This window comes from Netta rufina, assembly GCF_964035555.1.
Source record: "Netta rufina genome assembly, chromosome: 18".
Taxonomy (NCBI): domain Eukaryota; kingdom Metazoa; phylum Chordata; class Aves; order Anseriformes; family Anatidae; genus Netta; species Netta rufina.
This window is the reverse complement of record NC_140142.1, coordinates 10,201,776-10,219,122: the sequence shown is the minus strand read 5'-3', so window position 1 is coordinate 10,219,122 and position 17,347 is coordinate 10,201,776. Positions and strand designations below refer to the sequence as shown.

The 17,347-nt window shown below is 55.8% G+C and overlaps 1 protein-coding gene across 1 annotated transcript in view; it reads left to right on the top strand.

The window, feature by feature from the left end:
- LOC311216457 (antigen WC1.1-like) overlaps window positions 1-8,249 on the top strand; it is a gene marked incomplete at both ends in the record, with an annotated part of 568,360 nt that extends 560,111 nt beyond the window's left edge. The window contains 9 exons of the mRNA XM_084297994.1: window positions 2,659-2,969; window positions 3,078-3,404; window positions 3,485-3,799; window positions 3,925-4,239; window positions 4,726-5,166; window positions 5,832-5,972; window positions 6,637-6,732; window positions 7,437-7,589; window positions 8,230-8,249. Coding sequence (XP_084154120.1) covers window positions 2,659-2,969; window positions 3,078-3,404; window positions 3,485-3,799; window positions 3,925-4,239; window positions 4,726-5,166; window positions 5,832-5,972; window positions 6,637-6,732; window positions 7,437-7,589; window positions 8,230-8,249 — 2,119 coding nt within the window. The remainder of the gene's footprint in view (window positions 1-2,658; window positions 2,970-3,077; window positions 3,405-3,484; window positions 3,800-3,924; window positions 4,240-4,725; window positions 5,167-5,831; window positions 5,973-6,636; window positions 6,733-7,436; window positions 7,590-8,229) is intronic.
- Window positions 8,250-17,347: the final 9,098 nt, after the last annotated feature.

Sequence of the window (17,347 nt, the reverse complement as noted above, 5' to 3'; positions counted from 1 at the left end):
CATCTGCACAGATATATTGCCCTCCCATCATTGCCATTGCCCCGTGGGTCCCCAGGAGCTCCAGCAGCAGGGCCTTGCTGTCAGGACAGGAGCCTCAGGATGGGGACAGAGGGGCTCCTGTCCCCTTGGGTGCTGTGGCTGCTCCTCTGGGTGCATCCATGCAGAGGTAAGTGGCAGCTGCTTTCTTAAACAGCCTGGGACCAGTAGGCAGCAACAGGGTCATTGGGATCCCTCTGGGAGTGGGGTTGTTTTCAGGTACCACTGAAATGAGAGGCAGAAGTTACAGGCAGGGGCAGATTGCCACCGGGATAGCAGGAGGGGGTTATAAAAACTGTGGGGCAGCGAATAGCCCTGGAGTGCTGGAGCTGGGCACCTCCAACCCAGCACAGCCCATGGGGAGAAGAAGGACCCCACCACCACCCCAGGGAGAGCACATGGGGACAGGGCTCCCACCCTGGGGCCTGTGATTCTGCCTGGGCAGGAGGCACTCACAGACCCACATTGTGGGGCTCAAAGCTCTCCTGACCCTTCCTGTGTTGCTCTTTGAAGGGGCTGCGGAGGTGAGGCTGGCAGATGGCGGCAGTCGCTGTGCTGGGAGAGTGGAGGTGAAACTCCATGACGAGTGGGGGACCGTGTGTGGTCATTCGTGGGACAAGAATGATGCTGCAGTGGTTTGTAGGCAGCTGGGCTGTGGTGTTGCCCTTGAAGCTCCTCAGTATTCATACTTTGGACCAGGATCTGGCCCGCTTTCGATGATAGATGTTTTCTGTTCTGGCAATGAATATGCCCTTTCTGACTGCACACATAAAAGATGGTCTGAATCCATCTGTTCACACAACGTGGATGCTGGAGTGATATGTTCAGGTAAGGGCTCAGTTACTTCCCCACCTTTTGGGTATTGTGCAGGAGGAGGGACCTGGCTATGTCTTCAGCATGCAACAAGTGAATGCCAGACTATGGCCATCCGCATTGCAGAGCTGGCCCTGTCACTGCTGGTGTTCCCTCTCCCTGGTGAAAGCCCAGTGAGAGCCCAGCCCAGCTGACCAGAACCAGCTCGGTCCTGCAGTTGGAGCAGCCAACCCTGGGGAGGTTCCTGGTGCTCGGAGAGGAAAGCCCCCACCCTTTCCCACTGTGTTGCCTGGTTCCCAACTTTCTCCTCCCATCCAACCAGGCCCTGTCTGGCAGGCTGGTCCCTATGCCAGGGGAATCTAGAGCAGCTCCCCCAGCCACCAGCAGCCTCAGGGAAGGGCGTGCAATGGCCCAGGACTTTTGGGGTTGTACCCCCAGCAGACAAGAGAACCTCAGCCAAAGCAGAGGGGCTGCTCAGAGGGCAGGAGCGCTGGGCTTGTGCAGAGGAGCAGGGTGGCAAGTGGCACCTTGTTTCTGTCCCAGGGTCACCCTATGAGAGCCAGCCCCCAGGGACACGGCCCCTCCAGGCTGTGCTGACCAGCAGCCCAGCGTCTCCTGTCTTCCTTGTGCCCCAGGGGCTGTGCCAGAACCTCCTGGCTCTCCTCGGTGCCTGCCCTCATACCGGGAGCTTGTGTCAACCCAGGGCTGCTCTCTGCCTGCTCTCCTGCCCTCTGTCTGTCTGGTGGCTGGGGACGTGCATGCCTGGCACCACACTATCCCTCCCTGAGGACACCCCCCCCTTAACCTGCTCACCAGATGTGCCCCATGTAACAGCAGCTCCCCAAGAGCCCCAGCAGCCCCTGGGAAAAAGGGGCTTTTTGGCAGCTCCAAGGATTTCTTCTAACTGGCCTGAGCCTTGTGGGGCAGAGCAGGTTGAAGTAGCCCTGAGTTCCTGGGCCTGTTTCCCTGGGCCCATGTGCTGCAGGTGCTGCAGTGCTGGGTCTGGGGCCAGGCAGCCCAGGGACTCTGGGCAGCAGCAGTTTGAGCGGTGCCTGTGGCTGGGGGCTTGGAAAAGAGGACATGGGTGCTGGGCTGGTTTCTGAGAAGCAGCAGGGGGGCCCTGACCTCTTTGTGCCATCAGCAGCCCCTGAGACCTGCTGGGCTGGCTGTGGGGCTCTGCATGTGGCCACCTTAGGGCTGAGGTGGGAGGTGGGCATAGAAGTGCCAGAGGGCTCTGGGAACTCACAGGTCTCCTTGGTTGCTCCAGGATTTGTCCGGCTGGTCGGAGGGGACAGCCCCTGCTCAGGAAGTGTGGAGGTCCACGACAGGGACCAGTGGAAAGCTGTCTGTCACTCCCACTTTGGTGCCAAAGCTGCTGAGGTGGTGTGCAGGGAGCTGCAGTGTGGCACAGCCCTGTCTGTCCATGGGGCAGCTCAGCTGGGAGAAGGGGCCGGTCCTGTCTGGGACAGAGAGCTGCGGTGTGTGGGGAATGAATCCACCATCCTCTTCTGCCCCTGGGGGGCCCCCAAGGACAAGGCCTGCACCCACAGCAATGGCACTTATGTCACCTGCACACGTAAGGACTTGGAGTGGGATGATGGCCATGGGGGCTGTGGTTGGAGCTGGAGAGCAGTGTGGGCACTGGGCTGTGCTGGGTGGGGGAGATGTGAGGAGAGGTGGTGGTCTGCAGCCCTAAAATGAGAGTGCTGCAGGAGGAGAAAGGCACGCTGTCTCTTTGGCCACTCCTGCAGCTCCTGTGGAAGCAAGAGCACAAATGTGGCCTCTCTCACCATCCTTTGTCCTTGTGTACACAGGGTTCAGGCTGGTGAACGGCAGCACAGCGTGTGAGGGCAGGGTGGAGGTGGAGGTGCTGGGGACATGGGGGACCCTCTGTGCCTCCCGCTGGGACCTCTCGGACGCCCAAGTTCTCTGTCGGCACCTCGGCTGTGGCTTTGCTGAGTCCATTCCTGGAGGAGGGCATTTTGGGAGAGGAACCGGCCCCGTCTGGAGAGACTCGTTCCACTGTGACGGGACTGAAGCCCACCTGGGGCAGTGCCCGGTGACTGCCCTGGGGGCCTCACCGTGCTCCCAGGAGAACGCTGCTGCTGTCATTTGCTCAGGTGAGTGCTGGGCAGTGCTGCAAAGTCCATTTGCCCCTGGTGTGTGACACGGCCACCCACAGCTTTGCACCCCATGGCAGTGCCTGGCTGAATTACTCCTCTCACTAGGCCTAACTCACCCCATGCCCCTGCGGCTGGTGGGCGGAGGGAGCCGGTGTGACGGGTGCGTGGAGGTCTTCCAGCACGGGACGTGGGGCAGAGTCCTGGATGAGCAGTGGGACATGCAGGAGGCCAGCGTGGTGTGCCGGCAGCTGCAGTGCGGAGAGGCAGAGGCAGCCTACACCCCCGTGAGGGCTGAGCGAGGACCAGGACCTGTGGGGCTGCATGGGGTGCGGTGTACAGGGCACGAGGCTAACCTGAGCCTCTGCAACACCTCCCTGCCCGAGAGCACACCGGCAGCAGGGGTCATGGAGGACGTGGGGGTCGTGTGCCGGGGTGAGTGGTGCTGCACGTCCCCCAGGTATGAGGCTGGGAGGGCAGCCAGCCCCTGACAGCCGCAGTTCTCCCCGCTGCAGGGAGCCGGCGGGTGCGGCTGGTGGACGGGGCCGGGCGCTGTGCTGGGAGAGTGGAGATCTACTACCAGGGGCGCTGGGGCACCGTCTGCGATGACGCCTGGGACCTGGCCGACGCCGCCGTCGTTTGCCGCCAGCTGGGCTGCGGAGGGGCCCTGGAGGCAGCCGGCTCTGCTCGGTTTGGGGAGGGCTCCGGGCAGATCTGGCTGGATGGCGTCAACTGCTCCGGGGCCGAAGCTGCTCTCTGGGACTGCCCTGCCGAGGCCTGGGGGCAGCACGACTGCAGGCACAAGGAGGACGCGGGAGTCATCTGCTCAGGTCTGTGCTGGGAGTGGGGCTGGGAGCTGGGGCCAGTGAGGCCGGCACGAGGGTAGACCCAGGTAGGGCCAAGGCCATCAGCGGCTGACATCCAAGGATGTCCCTGGGGCCTCTCCTCCTTCCAGAGTTCATGGCCCTGAGGCTGGAGAACAGCGATGGCTGCTCCGGGCGCCTGCAGGTTTTCTACAACGGGACGTGGGGCAGCGTTTGCTCCAACTCCATGACCACCGAGACGGTGTCACTGGTGTGCAAGGAGCTGGGCTGTGGGAATGAAGGGGAACTGGAAACAGATTCTAGCTATGCTGAGCTGTCTGGCACCGCGTGGCTGGATCGCGTGGAGTGTGGGAAGAGAAACAGCTCCTTCTGGCAGTGTCCCTCTGCTTCTTGGCATCCGCAGTCGTGTACTGACCGCCGAGAAGAGGCCAACATCACCTGCAATGGTAAATCTGAGCCATCAAGGCACCAGGTCCTGTTCCCCACTGGGCATGGTGAAATGCAGAGAAGGAACCCAGAGGGGCTTTGGCTTCCTGCATTAGACCCTGTTGCTGCTGGTGGCACAAAGGTGACTTCAGCTCTCAGAGCCACCCATGTCCACCAGCAGCAGTCAACAGCAGGGCTCCCAGCAGCTCCCTGGGGGATGCAGAGGCAACTGCAGGCAAGGTCTGAGAGGAGACCATGCAGGGCTTTCAGGAGTCCCCCCTCCTGGGACAGCCTCCTGCTGCTCTGTGAACCAGGGACCCTGTGGGGCCGAGCACTTGGTTCCCCCCTGCAGTGCCGTGTGTGTCCCCTGAGTGAACAGGGTTCTGCTGCTGCCCTGACCCAGGGAGCATGGGGACGTGTGAGCAGAGGTCAGCCCTGCTCTCTTCTGCACGACCTCAGAACAACCCTTTTCAGCCCAACTTCTCTTTCCTTTGGGACATGGACAGAAAGGCCGCAGGTGGCTGCATGCCCCAACTCCACCAGCTGCACAGGTAGGGAGCTGCCCCTGCGCGTGCCCCCCTCACCTGGCAGGGCTGTCCCAGCTGTCCTGGTGCCGTGGGACATTGCTGCCTCCCCAGACAGGGAGAAGATCCGCGCTGTGGGAGGCAAGGATGGCTGCTCGGGCAGAGTGGAGATCTGGCACCGCGGCACCTGGGGGACGCTGTGTGACAATGCCTGGGACATGCGGGACGCCGAGGTGGCGTGCAGGCAGCTGGGCTGTGGCCCCGCGGTCTATGCCCTGGGCCAGGCTGCTGCTGGAGAGGGGACGGGCCCCATGTGGCTGATGGAGTGCAGGGGGACGGAGCTGTCTCTGCAGGACTGCTGGGCCCAGCCAGGGGACAGCGGTGCCTGCCAGCATAAGGCAGATGCGGCTGTGCATTGCTCAGGTGAGCAGTGGGGCTGGGAGACATGGCTGGGGGCTTGGCAAGGAGCTGGCTTGGGTGTCTGCCCTGCTGGATCCTGGCATGGCCCCAGTGCTGGCCTGAGCAAGGGTGTCCCTGCAGAGTGGGAGGCTGGTGTTGGGTGGGGAGCAGCCTCTGTGGGGCTGGATGTGCCAGCACATCCCCTGGGCTGCCAGCACTGTCCTGTGAGCAGCCCAGAGCAGTGGTGCTGGGCCCTGTCCCTGCCACCCTGCCTAGCCCCAAAGGAGGGACAATTCAGGTGGCAAATTTTGGGGTCATTTGCCAGAGAGGCTGCCTGGTGCCACAACCCCAGCCTCTCAGCCCATCTCCTCTGCTCCCCTGCAGCTGCACCCAGGACAGCAACATCCCCCCCACAAGCAGGTAAGCTGTCCTTCCCCTGGGGCTGTGTCTGTCCATGTTCACGCTGTGACCCACAGCCAGGGGAAGGGGCTCCTTGCTGGGCTGTGAGACTCCCAGAAAGCCGAAGCAGCTGGGAGAAGTCTGTGATGGACCCAGCAGGGTGGGAGCTGCCCCATTACCCAGCCCTGTCCCCCCCAGACCCTGCTGCCTTGTGTGGTCAGGAGTGGCATGTCCTGCCCCCAACCTCTCCCTTGTCTGATGCTGCCCCTGCCATGTTCCTGCCCATGCAGATCCCCCACGGGGCCGTCCGACCACCAGCAGCGAGAGACTCTCGGTGCCTGTCATCCTCTGCATCATCTTGGGGGCCCTCCTCTGCCTGCTCCTGGCCCTCCTGGCTGGGCAGGTGCGAAGCGCCAGGGCTCGGCGCAGAGGTGGGTCCTTCCCCAGTGGTCCTGGGGGGCAGATGCCTCCTGGCAGGGCTGGGGGTGCTGGGGGTGTTGGTGTTCTGGGGCACAGAAACAGAGCCGTGTGCTGCCTCCTGCCCCATGTGCAGCCCCACTGACTGACAGACCATGGGGCACCAACATCAAGGGGTGGAGAGAGCCCAGAGCCTGAGGCATCAGTTCTGGGGTGAGGAGAGAAATGTGAGAGCTGGGCTGGGTGAGACGGGGAGGATGTACTGCTGGCGGTGCTCTGGGCAGCTCTGGCAGGAGGAGCATGGGGCAGCAGGATCCATCACTGTGGTGTCAGCCACCCCCCAACAGGGCACGGGCTGTGCTATTGATGTGTGGGGCAGAGATGGAGCAGCTCCATGGGGAGGAGAAATGGGGAAATTGGTGCAGGGTCTGCACTGGGACATGACCTGGGGACCAAAGGGGCATAAAGTCTGTCTCCAAATGCGAGGCTGATGCTGTCCCAGACCATCTCCATGGGGATGCTGCCCTCCCTGGGGATGTGGCCTCAGTGCCAACACAACACAGTGGGGCTGTGCTGTGGGGACAGCCCTGTGCTGGCCTAGGGAATGGGGCTGAGGGAGCCCAGTGGGGTCCTGTCCCTCTCTGCCCATGCCCAGACCAGCCCTGCCTCTGTCCCCAGGGTCCGGGAGAGCTGGGGAGCCCTTCGCTGAGGCCGTGTACGAGGAGATCGCTTACAGCCTGGCGTGGGAGAAGCAGGCGAGGTTCAGTCTCTCAGGTGGGTGCAGGTCCCTGTGGAGGCACATCTGCGGGGCCCTTTCTCCCTGCCCCAGACCAGGGCTGTGTCCTGCAGCTCCTGCCCATGGTGCCCAAAATCGCTGGGCTGTGGGGATTTTGGGAGAGCATCCAGGTGCTGAGCCCCAAAGAGGAGTTTCCTCCACACCGGCTCTGCCCATCCCAGAGGGGATAGCTCCTCTCTGCCTGGCCCTGAACCAAGGACTAAGTGAAGGGCTTTCCCAGGGCAGCTGTTGGAGTCCCTCTGAGAATTGTCTCTTTCCAAGGAACTGGTCTCCTCCCCATGCACCCCCAGCTCTGTGGGTGCCCATCCCCAGCAGTGCTGACCACCAGTCAGGGCAGCAGGGCTCATCCCACAGCACCCACTGCAGCTCTCTGAAGGCTTCTTTTCAGAGGGGTCCCTGACCCAGCTGCAGCCCTACCCCAGGCACATGAGGAGGAGGATGGTCTGTGGCCAGACCCAGGGATAAGAGGTGGTGAGGGGAGGAAGGGCTCCATTTCTCCTCCCTGCAGACAGACCAGATGAACAGCAGTGCCACCGAGTATTATCAACAGAGCTGGAAGCATGAAGGCTCTGCTGTGACCCTGACACCAGCAGCATGTCAGCCCTGTGTCCTCACACACCCTCCCATCGTCTGCTCTGCAGGACATTTCTTCTCATTGCCACCACCTTCCCTCTCCTTTCAGATGTCCCTGTCCTGCCCGGAGGTTACCCAGCAGATGGCTATGATGATGCTGGGGAGGTTTCTGACCCTGGAGAGGATCCTGTGCCTGGGCAGGGGGACTGGGAAGTGCCCAGGACACCAGAGGAAGGAGATGGGCGCAGGGATGCAGTCACAGGTGAGAGGGCAATGCAGCACTGCCACTTCCTAGGTGCCAACCCCAGGCCTAGGAGAATCCATGCCATATTGAAAGCCTGACCATCCATGGAGAACCTGTCCTGGGATATTTTGTGGGGGCTGGGAGAATGGGACAAATGTCTCAGGCTGGTGAAGACGAGGAAGGTGATAAACAGCCCCGAGGGGCACCCCACAGGCCCCACCACAACAGCCTGCCTTGATGTTTACAGGCGGAAGCCTGCGCTCCCAGAGAAGTGCTGGGGTCCCTGGAGCTGATGGACACACCTCATCACCTTTCCTGGGGAGCACGGGCTATGACGATGTTGAAGAGGTGTCTCTGGCATGTCCCCATGAGGACACCCAGGATGTGACACCGCAGCCCCCTGCACAAGAGTTCCAGAGCCCCAGGCCAGCAGAGCCCAGCCCTGCTGAGCAGCTGGGTGCAGCCGGGAGGAAGGAGAGCTCAGTGCCACTGGGAGAGCCGTGAGTGCCAGGGAATGGTCTCCCTTTTCCAGCAGTCAGCAGACGCACATGGGTATTTGCCCTCTTGGTATTCCCCTGTTTTTATGCTGTCTGTTGGTATTTCCTCATATTAAAACCCTCTGGGGGCTTTGCCCCACGTCCAGTGCTTCCCTGCCCAGGTGTCAGGGTGTCTCCCTGAGGCTGATGGAGGGGAGAAGAGCTCAAAGATGCAGCGGTTGGGAAGGGACACATCTTAGAGCCAGCAGGATCAGGGTCTGGCTTTGGGGCTGACAGAGCCCCTGGTCTCTGGACACTATTCCTACTGACAGAGACATTTCTGTCCTGCCAGCCACAGACAGTTTCCAGACAAAGTGGATCTTTGGGAAGGCCCAGAAGACACTCACTGGCAGTGCCCACCCTCTGCTGCCTTGGGCCCCCATGGAGCCTAAGGATGCCTGCCCAGCACCCACAGGCAGGGAAAGATCAGGTAAAAGAGCTGAACAGGGAGATGTCTTGGACCCTTGGGCAGGACTTGGCACCAGCTCCTGCTGGTGGGTCCCCACAGCCTTCCAGCTCTTCCCCAGCAGGCTCCTCTGCTGCAGGCTGGGAGGTGCTTTTGGTAGTGGGATGGTGGGCTGGAACACCTATTGGAGCATCTATTTAATCCCTTTGGGTCATCTCTCATGGCTGTGTATAGTCTTCTCTGGGTGAAGAACTGGCTGGAGGGCCATGCCCAGTGTGTTGTGGTTAATGGAGTTAAGTCCAGTTGGTGTCCCTTTACAAGTGGCATCGCCCAGGGGTTGGTACTGGGGCCTATCTTGTTTAATACCTTTACTAATGACCTAGATGAGGGGATTGAGTGTACCCTCAGTAAGTTTGCAGACGATGGCCTGAGCAGCCATTCCTGCAGCCCCTGCCCATGCTGCCCACAACCCCCCAGGTGGTGGTGCTGCTCTGCAGAGCAAGGGGGCTGTGGTGTGTGGAGCAGTGGGGGCACTCTGCAAGGCCGTGCTGGTCAGGCTGGGAAGGCAGAGCCAGCTGGTGGGGGGCACTGCCACTGACTGCCTCCCACACAAGTGGTTCCTTGGCCATGGATAGCCGGCACAGATAGCTGGACTTCTTCAGAGTCAGAGACTCATGGAATAGCCCGAGCTGGAAGGGACCCACAAGGATCATCGAGTCCAACTCACTTCCAATGTCAGGATATGTTTTGGGGTGATTCACTGTATTCAATCTATGAAATTTCACCAGAGGTATAACAACCAATTCAACAGAGAGCTTTCCCTACGCCTGCTGTGTTCCCTGGAGTAGCAGAGCTCTGCTTTTCCTTTTCCCACCCAGATTTAGCACCTCAGGGTGGCTCCACCTGGGACGTGCCCGTGCTCTATGGGCTCCACGTGCTATTGACTCCCTGGCACACACTGTCCCTGCCGAGTGCTTGGGCTCTCCTGGCAGCTCCCTCTTTCCTCCTGAAAGAAGCCTGTCTGCCATCATCCCTCTCATCCACTGTGTACAGAGGCAGGTGAATTCACCATCTCTGTGGGTGCTGTCCAAGAACAGGGAACAATCACAGGTTCAGCCTGGCAATGCTGCACCCTGGCAATGCTGCTGTGGCAGGACCCTTCTCCCCTCCACCTCTGCAATCTGCCACATGCCCCTGAAGCTCCACCACAGGTCTACAAGGAAGGGTATCAGGCAAGTAATTCAATGCATGGTCCTTTCTTTTGTTAAAATACTCAGAAAGCCTGACCCACCATTTATACAAAAACTTGGAGTCACATGAGACAGATACATACAGTGTAGGAAGGTATGAACAATGGTATTTCTTTGTGGGAAACACTATGAGGAGTAAAGCAAAGTAAAAAAGGAAAAAAAAATAAACAAATAGAAAGATTTCTGGGTATGTATACAGTTAAAATTAAGAACACAGACAGTTTATTCCTTCTGAAAAATCTCCAGTCATCACTTTCCATACTACATCCTTGAGCTCCCGATTCCTCATGCTGTAGATGAGGGGGTTCACTGCTGGAGGCACCACCGAGTCCAGAACTGTCAGCAAAAGATTAAGGGAGAAAGAGGACATAGACGGGGGCTTCAGGTAGGCAAAAAAGGCAGTGCTGAGAAACAGGGAGACCACAGCCAGGTGAGGGAGGCATGTGGAAAAGGCTTTGTGTCATCCTTTGTGTCATTCCCCTAGAAAGGGGCTTAGCTGCCTCCCCGTGCCTCACAGAATCCCACTGGAGTTGGGATTCCTCTTCCTTGGTTCAGGTGGGCACAAACCAGGCAGCTCTATGTAAGCTGCTTGTCTCAGCTCTCAGCACTTTGGATGGAGACAGAGGCCAAAAGGGAGCTGTTCAGAGGCAGACACCAGGTGATATTGGAGATGGCAGAGTGACATCTGAGTGACATTTGAAGTGCCAAATTCCTCTGGGCCATAAACAGAGATTTTATTATTGCATGTACAATGTAATATAACTGTAGCCATTGCTCAATAGCAAAGAAATAAAAGAAATAAAAGGCATGCTGTGACCTGGTTGCCATCACTGGAACGTGGTGGGACCACTCCCATGACTGGAGTGCTGCAATGACTGGTTATGGGCTCTTCAGAAGAGACAGACAGAACAGAAGGGGTGGTGGTGTGGGTCTCTATATTAGGGAGTGTTTTGACATTGCAGAACTCGAATCTGGGAATGATAATATTGAGTCCCTATAGGTGAGGGTCAGAGGGAAGGCCAACAAGGCAGGCATCCTGGTGGGGATATCTTATTGACCGCCAAACCAGGATGAGGAGACAGATGAGGCATTCTACAAGCAGACTTTGAGCTGGTCAGGACACTGGTTGGCAGAGTCCCTTGGGAGGCAGTTCTGAAGGACAGAGGGGTCCAGAAAGGTTGAGTACTCTTAAAGAAGGAAATCTTCAAGGCTCAGGAGCAATCTGTCCATCCCCACTGTCGTGGTTTAACCCGGCCAGCAGCTAAACACCACGCAGCCGTTCGCTCACCCTCCCCCTCCCTCTCTGGGACGGGGGAGAGAAATGGAAAGTGAAGCCCGTGAGTTGAGATAAAGACAGTTTAATAAGACAGGAAAATAATAATAACAATATAATAATAATAATAATAATAATAATAATACAATGGTGATAATAGTACTACTACTAATAATATGTACAAACAAGTGATGCACAATGCAATTGCTCACCACCCGCTGACTGATGCCCAGCCTAACCCCGAGTAGTCGTGCCCCCTCCACCCAGCTAGCCACCCCTATATATTGTTTAGCATGATGTCAGATGGTATGGAATACCCCTTTGGCTAGTTTGGGTCACCTGTCCTGGGTCTGTCCCCTCCCAGCTCTTACTGCACCCCCAGCCTGCCTGTTGGCAAGACAGAGCAAAAGGCTGAGGTGTCCTTGGCTTGGTATAAGCACTGCTCTGCAACAATTAAAACATCGGGGTGTTATCAGCACTCTTCTCATCCTAAGCCAAAACACAGCATTCCACCAGCTACTAGGAAGAAAATTCTGTTCTAACTGAAACCAGGACACCCACGTACCCAAAGATGAGCCAGCATGGAAGAAGACTGGCTTGGCTGAACAGAAAGTTGTGGCTAGAGCTTAGGAAGAAAAAGAGGGTTTAGGACCTTTGGAAAAGAGGGTAGGCCACTCAGGAGGACTATAAGGACCTTGTGAGGATCTCCAGGGACAAAATTAGAAAGGCCAAAGCTCATCTGGAGCTCACTCTCACTGCTGCTGTTAAAGATAACAGAAAATGTTTTTTATAAATACAGAAACACAAAAAGGAGGACTAAAGAGAATCTCCATCCTTTACTGGATGTGGGGGGAAACTTAGTGACAAGAGATGAGGAAAAGGCTGAGTTGCTTAATGCCTTCTTTGCCTCAGTCTTTAGCGGCAAGACCAGTAGTTCTCTGGGTACCCATCCCCCTGATCTGGTGGAAGGGGATGGGGAGCAGAATGTGGGCCTCATAATCCATGAGGACATGGTTGGTGACCTGCTACAGCACTTAGATGTACACAAGTCAGTAGGGCTGGATGGGATCCACCTGAGGCATCCCACCCCTCATCCTCCTGTAGCGAGGTGGGCATTGGTCTATTCTCCAACGTGCCCTTTTATAGGACAAGGGAGAATAGGCTAAAGTTGTGCCAGAGGAGGTTTAGGTTGGATATTGGCAAAAACTTCTTTAGAACGAAGGCAAGAGGAGCCTGGCCAGGAGAGATGTGAGATTTGGGGGAGGAAAGAGGAGCTTGGACAGCAGAAGCTAGCTATTTTGAAGAGGTAAGAATATTCAGGAAATGTTGATCCCACCATAAAGCTGACTTGAAGCAGCCATGTGAGGCCCTTACCCTATTTTAACCTCATACATTAATACCTAAATCTAAATGCCACTCCATACCCTGGCAGGAATCCACCGCTCTAGTTTTTGAACACAATATCCCCTGAAGCCAAAATTAGTCCATAACCCGTTTCCATTACCTTTCCTCTCTTGCTCACCCTCATCCCTGCCCTTAACAATACCACTAAAATGCTCTATTTATCCCTAGTCTTCTTGCAGATCTAAACAAAATCCTCAAAGAGCTTGCCCATACCCTAACCACAGACCTGACACCACAAGCAGAACACCAAACCCTCCCACTAAACATCTGCTTAATCTCTCACCCAGAAAGGTTTGCCATAGTCCCTAATGCCATAAATGAATAAGTATCATCCAAAGCCTGTCTTCCTGTGCATTAACCTTCTCACCTTTAACCCTTTTCCTAATCCTAAACATAGGTTCTTGTTCCCTTGGGTCAGGTCAGGAACCGTGAGATTGCTGTGCAGTCACATGGCATTCAAAGATGAATGTGAGGGGCCATGGATTTGATCAGCTTGTAGGCCACAAGGAGGAGATGGGTGGGAATGCTCTGATGAGCTCAGCTCTATCTCAGGATCTCCCAAACCAGCAGGAGGAATTGGCCTGTGAAAGGGACTGTGAGGTCACTTCTGTCTGAAGCAGCTGACAGGTCACACTTATACTCGGGAACTCTAGTTTTCAGCTGACATCTGCCAGTGGTCCTGGTAGACCAGCAGAAGACACTGGGTTGGCATGCTGACTGTGGGATCCCCTCTGCCTACATTCCCAGGAGGACCCAGACAGAAAAAGGCTCAGATATGGGTTGTCCTGTCTCTTCTGCTTGAGTCCATGACTGGACAGCAGGAGGCACAAGGCTTGGGTGTGTCTGCAGAAAAGTCTGTAAGGTCAGCAGCCAGACCACGGCTTGGAAGATCCTGGTGAGGTGACTTCTGTCTGGTTAGTTGACAGACTGCAAGAAGGATGACAGGTTGTGATGCCTACTTCAGGAGTGGTTTCCACCCTGATGGAGCTTTCTTTGGTAGTAGGAAAGAGCAGGAGAGAAAAACCTGCCAGAAAGTGCACCTTGGAAGGTTGGCACTGGCCATGAAGAAGACAAAATGTCCCTCAAAGAGTTGTGCTGTGGTGCTAGAGGTCACCCAAAGAGTGTCTTTGATCAGACCATGGGTTTGTGTTTGAAGGAACAGCTGTTGAGGGTTGACGAGACATTGGTGAAACCACGGAAATGCCAGGATGAAAGCAAGGTGAAGAACAGAGATGGGTGTCTGCAGGTTTCCAGGAAATAGGGCAAAGTGTGGGGCAACATAGGAAAGTCTAGAGAGGACAAAGAGGTGGGTGCTGGCAAGAAGAGAAGGCCCCAGCAGCCCTGATATTTTTGTCCCCTTGGATAGAGCTTCTGAGGAGATGAGATACAGTCATTGCAAGGGTCTCATTGCTTTCTTAGACCCTGTGCAGAGGCAGGGAGGTGTCATACCATTGTTCTTCTTGAGGCATCACACTGCCCACTATATCCCACAGACCCCAAACAAGACCCCAGAGCCAGACATGGGAGTGCAGGACATTCCCTTCCAGTGGCTGGAGTCAGGACCTGGCCCTTTTACTTCAGCACAACAAACCCAGACTTTTCTCAGCACAGTGCTTTGCCTATCTGTAATCATGGCCTCCAATTATCTGCCCTAAGGAGTCCCTGAGGAGAATCTTTTGGTAACGGCACTCAGTGGGACCCATTAATACTCCAAGTCACTTCAACTTTTCCTTCTGACTTTACTTGCTCAAGCAATTGCATCATTCTCCTCTCAGTACTTGAGTTTCACAGACTGAGCACCAAAATCCACCATGGAACTCATTACAGTGCAGAAACTCCTAAGCAAACATATGTCTTCCATAGTGTTATTCAAGTCTTCAAGACTTGGAGAACTAATTGGAGAGATTTCATGGTGTAGTTAAGGAGGAAGATTTCAAAAAACACCTAATAAACATCTCTTCTAATTTTAAAGGATGATTTTTGTTGCATTTCAGTTTTGAGCACCTTTCTTCAATTTATATTAATCCAGGGCTTCTCCTGTGAAAAAAAGGTGGAAAAGCAGACACTTGAGGTTTGACAGTGCATAGACAACCTTGCTCCTCACAACCCCAACCCTGACACTTCTCTCACTGCCCACCTGGCTCTTGCATCCCTTTCCCTTACACCAGACATCTGCACTGAAGTCTGCAGCTGGATGTTACAGCCCCCTTGCACCAGCTCCCACCTGCTTTCCTTAGAGACCTGGCTGCACACAGGCACAGAAGGGTTTTTCCTTATTTTAAAACAATCAACAGGAAAACATGCAGCAATTTTCCAAACAGCAAAGCAAGCTCCTCATCTTGTATGTCTCCAGTCAGGCTTACCTCCCTGGTTTTAAAATTAAGTAAATTTAGTGTTTTATACTAATTAATAGGAAAGTATAGGTATTAAGATTACTATTATTCCATAAGATTTTAATTCAATGATAAATGATGAGGAGCTTGCTACAGAAACAATTAGACAGACTGCTAATCGATGGGCAAGCTTGAACTCAATGAAGCTCAAAGCAGAAACTGGGTCAGTGAGAGAAATCTGAATGATCAAAGAGTAAGGGGAGGAAGAAGCAGGAGGACCATGGGAAGTGCATAGGTCCAGACAGGCATCTGGAAAGGGGACATTCAATATAGATAGTTTATTCAAGATGGGTGGAAGTGCCTGGAAGATGAGACAGTACACCATGATGGACAAAGAGATGACAATGCAAGTACAAGTGACCTTCAGTATTTCTTCTCCTGTGATGAATAGAGATCCTGAAAATTTACCTGAAGAAGGATGTAGATCACTGCTGAAGGAAGTGTCTTTTTGTGCCATCACCAATGCAGATTACAAAAATACTTCCTCACATCATGGTAATATGTCCCACCCCATCTTTACCATCCTGTGGGTCAAGGTAGAGGGAGCTGTCAGCCAAGGGACATATTTGGGTGACAAAGAGGGGACCCAGCAGAGACAAGGAGTCCAGGCAGTGGGGTGGGGGAGGCCAGGAGAAGCAGCCCAAGGGGTGCTGCTGCTTGTGAGGACACGTTTGTGCCAGCAGCCTGAGTGGGCAGCAGCTCTGTGGAGGCGAGGGGAGGCCAGGGAGCACATGCCAAGAGTGCTTCTGCCAGCAGAGACAAGGCCGGGGCTGAGGCCAAGGGGAGAGGCAGGCCCAGGGCAGGGGGCTGCAGGGGCCATGCTGAGTTCCCTGCCCCTGCAGCAGCCGCACTGGCCCTCAGCAGATGTGCTGGCCGGCACACAATGGGAGGTCCTGTTGTGCATCAGAGAGCCACAAAGAGGACACTGGAGAGGGCTGGGGTGATGTGGTTGTCACTGTCCCGTGAAAGGGCTGTCTGGGGGTCCCCTCTGCTACAGCTACCGCATGGAGCATGGCAGGAGGAGGGCACGCAGGGCGTGTGACCACACTGCAGAGCCTGACCCTGGACTCTACATGACTGCCTTGCAGGTCCTGGCAGGCTGCGGTGAGGGGACGAGTGAGCGCCCTGGGCCCTCTTCCTGCTCTGCCCAGGCCAGCAAGGGCCCAGAACGGCCTCCTCTCCCCTGCCCCTGCAGCTTTGGGCTCCCTTCATGCAAGCCCTGGCTCTGCAGCACCAAGCCCTGCTGGGAGCGCTCCCCTAAATGCTGCCACCGCTCCCTCATGCTGCTGTTGCCCTGTGCCAGGCACTGCCCAGCCCAGCCCAGCACCTGCCCACCTCTCCCTATTTCGATGCCCTCTCCGCAGCCCAGTGCAGCCCAGTCCTGCCCATCCCAGCCCAACAGCCCAGGCTGGGCTGGCCCCAGGGCAGTGCCCACCACAGGCTGCTGCAGGGCTCTGGGCATGGCCACCACAGCTGCAGCCTCTCACAAGGCACCACAGCTGCTGGGACAAAGGTGGCTCTGGGCCTCCCCAGCAACCCCAGGGCTGGGGCTCTTAGTTGCCCAGTTAAGTTGCCCCCTTAATTAATTGTCAGAGAGCATTGTATTAATCATAGAAAGGAATTTATTGAGTAAGCAACAGCAAGCAAAACAGCCTTGGGCGGCCGGGGATTCTCGGCTCTGACAATGGCGCGCACCTCACCCCCGCCAGGGTCCCTTTTTATATCTTGGTTATTCCGGGATTACGCAGCACATCCTGGTATGTTCTGCGACTGCGCACACTGTTGCTGGGGGGTCGTCTCTGTCCCTCTGGTGGTCGTGAAAATGAAGGCCGTAGTCTTCCTCCGCGTTGTGGTTCAACTTCTTTTTTTATTTGGTCATGTTGGCCCAGCATGATACAGGAAGGCAGGATGTTGAGACACTAGTTTAACAGCTTATCAGGAGATGGTTACATGATGGTTACAACAGTGTCTTTGAACAAAAGAGGCAACTGAGATGCAGAAAGAGAGAAGGGGAGGGGGTTCTATTTTTTTGTTACATTGAGCAAAAGAATTTTCATAGTGTCTAGCCAAGCATTATACAGCTTCTTACTTCAGCAGGGAGCTTTTGCAACTCACGCTCCTCAAACAGAACTCCTTGTTTTTATAATCTAAAAGACAATGAACAAACATTTATGGTGTATTACAATGGGCACCCCCTGCCTTTCTGCTCACGTGTATCTAGCAAATCACTGAGGCTGTCCATGTCCCGTCGTCCTCATGGAGCGGTCACTCCCATCCTGGCCTGATCGTGTCACCTTCCTGCTTACTGTGGACAGTGGTGGGTATGGGTTGTGGCAAACTTACCTGTCCTAGAGAGCATTGACAGCTCTTATTCCAACTGACTTCTTAAGGTGAGAGCAGCCAGGATTGTGCTGTGGTCTGGTCCAATCGCCGTTTGATTCTGGCTGAAAGAAGCACCAAATGGAGCAGCATCCCTCTGTCAACACGGGCAGCCCCAGTCACTGTGCCCGAGGG